Below are 5,435 nucleotides of genomic sequence, written 5' to 3'. Positions count from 1 at the left end.
CGTCACTCTAACTAAAAGCAACTGTTTCCCATTTCTGAATCATATATTTTAATACTTGTTTCCATCGTTCTGTTTTGTTATCTCAGTCTAGTGTGAATAGAATCTGTCAACTAAGCAATGATGCAACGCGTTTTGCACACTGTTTATTTGCGCAAATCTCTCTTTAATACTAAAATTTTATTGGCAAATGACATCTGTCATGTGTGGATTCAGTACTAGAAAATTATAAAAGAATGATAATCTAAGTAACCAAATACATGCTTAGTTAGTGCATTACAATGTCTCTGAAATAGACAAGTTCTGATCAAGAAACTACTAAAATCAACAGTTGCGAAATAAATCAATCAATCAACTATGCCTAAATCCGAATTAGGTCATAATTCCTTCTTTTCTGGTTGGAGAAAGAAAAAGATTGAAGACTTCAGATTCCTTTAGTTCTTCTTTTAAGCTTCTCAAAAGTAGCTCCAGACAGATTTTCTACTTGGAAACAAGATTAGACTTTTGGAACTAACTATGCTAATCTTGCTCCAAGTGGATGCATTTCAAAACCGAACGTTTCATTCTATGAATTGTATTATAGTAAATATATACTTTAATCAATAATTTATTAGCCCAGCTGGTATTTGATATCAATTTCCCACTGCTTTGCTGTCCTATTTTTAAATTGTCAACAAGATTCATACAACAAACTTAGTTATCCTCACTTATATTTATAGGTTACTAATCATTTCATACATCAAAAAGCTGTTGAAAATTACATTAGTGAGTTCTAAATGAATCATTTGTATATATTAAAAAAATTTGTTAAGACAAAAGACAAATATAGAGCTTGAACCAAAGTTGTTGGGTTCCGCCAAACCCGTAACTGCAATCTTCTAAGAATGTTTTGTTGCTGTTATAAATATTCTCTTAAACCACAAGAATAACACACACAACGGATGAGAACATACTGCTAAAATTAAACTGGTAGTTGGTTTTGATGTACAACAATAAGAGGAGAAATAGAGTAACATGTAACTAACACTAGGTAAAGAAAGAATTTGTGTTTTGCCAGAGTCAATTTCTTCTATCAACCGCTAATTCAAGTATGAAATACAATGTTTGTCTGCAATTTCAGTATATGTCTATGGCCTAGAAAACAACATTTTCATCACTTTGCACAAAGGGAAGATTAGACTATCCCCTTGACAAACTTTGATGGAATAAATATGATACAACTTAAAGAAAAACAAATGTAATAGCTTCAAAGAATTACATAAATCAAGAACACATCAAAGTTAACTCCTTTTTCATGACAGGAAAGAAGTACCAGCATGGTTATGGTGCAAAAGATTATGAGCAATTGCATCCCTTGCAAGCCTAGCATTAGTCGATCTCAATTGAATCTCGGGAACCATCTCATCATCGATGAGCTCGAAATTGAGCTCTGGATCCATTTCCTCATTCCTCATCTCGCATATATTATGCAACACGCAGCACGCCCCTAGTACCACGGGCAAATCTTGAAGTTTCACCTCTGTTCTCTTCTGCAGACAAGACCATCGCCTTTTCAACCTCACAAACGACTCCTTCGCGACCCTCTGAACCTCTCCAATCTTCTCATTGAAAGCATGCTGAGTCCAAGTCAGATGCTGCTGTGTATAAGGCACTAAAACCCAATCCATCAAAGGGTATCCAGAACTGCCAACAATCCAAACACCATTCAATAACCCTGTATTCGCCCTCTGGAAAAGGGCGGATTTTTCCAATACCTGATCATCAGGCATTGAACCAGGCCAACCAATACAAACATCCGTAAACACCCCCCTCGGATCAACTACGCCTTGGACAGTAATCGAATACGATGTCTTCTGATTCCTCTCCGTATGCCTCTTATTAAAATAAGCCGCGACACTAATCTTAGGAGCAATTATAGGTATATGAGTAGTATACATTGATCCCACAACATTTGGGATCCCCGACATCGCCTCATACTCATCCTTTACATTCCTCATTTTCTCTTCATCAGGCCATTGAAGATACTTAGGCATCAACACAGTCCTAATCGCGGTACAAACCTCTAACACGAGCTTATGGCATGTCGAAATACCCAATCCGAACCTCTTCGAAACCAACCTAAGTGGCTCTCCAGTGGCCAATCTCCATATACAAACCGCGACACGCTGCTTCACGGGCACAGCATCTCTTAACATAGTATTCTCTTTCGCGACCACAGAGCTCAATTCATTACATATCATCTCAAATGTATCTTTCCCCATTCGAAACGCCTTTTTAAACTCCTCTTCAGGGAAATCAGCACTGTTACATTGATCCCACCAAGCTTTTGATCTATTCTTCACCCATAACCTTCTTTGGGGCGCCCCCGTCGCTCCCTTTTCGCTAGTACTGTTAGCTTTACTGCTCGAAACGATTTCATCCTCTGCAGCAGCAGCAGCAATGGCACAAGCAGCAGCTGAATTGCCTCGCCCTTTTCGTTTTCGAGCACCATCTAACTGTTCTAAATCATTTTGATGCTGCTGAACGTTTGAATAATAATCCCACATGACCTTAGTTGTTTTCTTGTGATTCCCCTCGAATAAGAGCTTATTCTCTTCCTCTTCCTTAACAAATTCCTCTTGTTCCGACTTTTCTTGCTCCTCAAGTAACAACAACGATGTTATTATCTCTTTCAGCTCCTTTGTTTTCACAGCTCCACCACCTTGATTTTCAACCCCACCAAATTCATCATTTTCACCTCCATCACCACTAGTATTACTGTACAGATTGCTGGTGAGGGTTTCTGGAACGGGATCTTTTCTTCTTCTGCGACGCTTATTGGATACGTTATCATTCATCTGAACGAGAGTTTTCTCGAGCAATTCACGGATATAGGAATTGGGAAAGCAAGAATTTTCTGGGAAAGAAGGGAGTTGTTGCTTCATATATGGCAAAAAGGGAAAGCACGCAAAGTGTTTGAAGAAATGTTTGAATGATAGTGGGAACGCATAGAGACTTCGGAATATACAAGAAAGATATAATAAATGAGGTTGAAAGATGGGACATGTATATATGTAGAAGAGAAAAGGGTGGAATTAATTATTAATTAATGTAGAAAATAGAAGGATTTTCAAGAAAACGTGTGTGAATGGTATGAACGCGGCTTTGGATTTGAAGGAAGTTTCGAGGGGGGAAGAAAGCAGATTTGTTTTTATGTTTTTTTTTGGGGGGTAGGGGGTGGAAAGGGTAGAGGGGGTTAAGGGGTTGGGGTTGGGCAAGAAGATAAGAGGTAGGTGATAAAGACGGTGACTTAAGACTTGGGAGAGTTGAAAATAACATGGTTGGACAATTTGGGATGGTTTTGGCCTTTCTACAACAATACAAATCTTTGACAAGGATTGGGGGTTTGGGGGGGTTGGGGGGGGGGGTGAGATTAGTGTGAAAGGTATAGGATTGTATGTTCTCTTGCTTTATGAGTTATTTAATTTGAGTTTATCCCCTTTCATTATAATTATTTTTATAATCGTATGCATGGCTCGATTAGTTTCACGTGATTTTTGCTTTCTCCTATCAGCAAATGTACCGATAACTTTGTTATTTAAGACTAAAACAAATAAGAAGTAATCAGTTAGTGTTCGTCTATTCTAATCGCGACACCTACTTGTTATTTCTCACCAGAGATAGCTCTTCCCACTTGTTTAGTCAAATTTAAGGAAATTACAGTAATATTATTGTTTCTATAGAAAATTGAGCATGGATCTTTCATGATTTTCAATCCCTTGATTATCATTAATAATTCTTGACTTTTTCCTAATGTGAAATTAATTATTACAGTAGTGCTGTTTTTTTCTAAATACTACTATTTGGGGATGTACTTAGTATGGTATTTACTTTTAAAATAATTTGTAATGATACAGCAGTAAGTTTTAAAGATTAAATAAAAGGGGATCAATGGATACTCCCCAAATTTCATACTAATGTTGAGAATAGTATGATATTATTAAATTATTTTTCTCAATATATCTTTCTTCTCTTACACGTTTTAAATTTATCTTTGAATCATTCCCAATATGTTAGCAAAAGAGTTGTTTCATTAGCTCAGAATAGGAGTGTCAAACAGGCGGGTCGGGTTGGATATTGTTCGGATCGAAAATGAATGATGAAAAAATATATAAATTATCCGATTCGATCCATATTTAATACAGATAAAAAATGGGTTAACCGGTGGATATGATATGGGTAGCCATATTATCCATGACTTCTTGAATATAATCACTTATGGGAGAATTTCTAGTCTCCCAAACTTGAGGAACCCCAATTTGAGGTTTTACAAATGTAAAAGTTAAACTCATTGATTATTCATTGGTTATCCATTTTTTAATTGAAAAATATGGTTCTTATCCATATTTGACCCGTTTTTAAAAAAATTATTATTCAATCCATTTTGTAGTGAATAATATGGGTGGTTAACTATTTTCTTTTAATTATTTTGCTATTATTAGTTGAGAACTTGACAAATCTCTTTTCTTTTTCTCTTTTGTATACTTAATAAATAAATAGATAGATACATTCTTGCCAAACCATCTACAAGATGAATGCTTGCTTTTTATTTAATTCTCTTTTGACTACTTGTTATCATCTGATTGTGCTAGCTTTAAAATAATATCATTTGATTTGCCACATTCCCAATTACTTTCTTTGTAAATGTCTCTATTCACTTAAAGTAAAATAAAAAAAAGCTAAACACATTTTCTCCGCAACATAGTTTCAAATGGATCGTTGCCTCAATTAATATTTAATATATCATGAGAACTAGTTATACTTATTAATACTCTTATTTGGACAAATATTTAATTGATGAGTAGAGTTTGACATAAATGGCATGGAAATATTAATAAAAGAAGAAGATTCTCAGTTCATTTTTTTTATATTTTCATGTACAAAGATTACAAATATTTATGATTATTTCTTATCATTTTAAGATATTAACCAAACTAATTTACTTATATTCTGACCGCGTAGACCAATTCAACTAAATATTTGTGCTTACTAATTTTTTTTCCTCTTTAAATGCAAATATATTAATTTGCTACAAGTCCCTTGATTCTTTTTCATAGAAAATATATAATTTTTCCCCCCAATTATCAAGAGAACTAAATTATTGAATGAACTTGCTGATTTGTTTCCTTTTTGAACATTATATATAGGCCCCATTAATAATCAATCTGCGACTGTGATTCGTTTGTTATACAACTTCTTTACTAATTTAAGACCAAAATTTTCTTGTTATGTTGACATTTAGCACCTAGATATGCAATCATTAAATCCTTGTTTAATAACTTCATTATAGGAATCAATTTATTTAGAATCGTTATAGTAACTAATATCATCCCAGAAAGGCCCTAAAACTTGATGATTATGATTTATGTCAATTGCCATCAAACGCAAAGGGACTTCAC

General features: G+C 34.6%; 1 protein-coding gene across 1 annotated transcript; it reads right to left on the bottom strand.

The window, feature by feature from the left end:
• Positions 1 to 937: 937 nt before the first annotated feature.
• LOC104218834 (protein ALP1-like) lies at positions 938 to 3,030 on the bottom strand. Its single transcript, XM_009769414.2, has one exon. It carries the CDS (start codon positions 2,919 to 2,921, stop codon positions 1,290 to 1,292), a length of 1,632 nt encoding a protein of 543 aa, XP_009767716.1. The 5' UTR covers positions 2,922 to 3,030; the 3' UTR covers positions 938 to 1,289.
• Between the last annotated feature and the right edge of the window lie 2,405 nt (positions 3,031 to 5,435).

This window comes from Nicotiana sylvestris, chromosome 8 (assembly GCF_000393655.2).
Source record: "Nicotiana sylvestris chromosome 8, ASM39365v2, whole genome shotgun sequence".
Taxonomy (NCBI): domain Eukaryota; kingdom Viridiplantae; phylum Streptophyta; class Magnoliopsida; order Solanales; family Solanaceae; genus Nicotiana; species Nicotiana sylvestris.
The sequence above is the reverse complement of the archived record's forward strand: the minus strand, read 5'-3'. Positions and strand labels throughout refer to the sequence as shown.

Coding starts and splice junctions, on each gene's coding strand:
- LOC104218834 (XM_009769414.2), bottom strand. CDS start 2,921: ATGAAGCAACAACTCCCTTCTTTCCCAGAAAATTCTTGCTTTCCCAAT.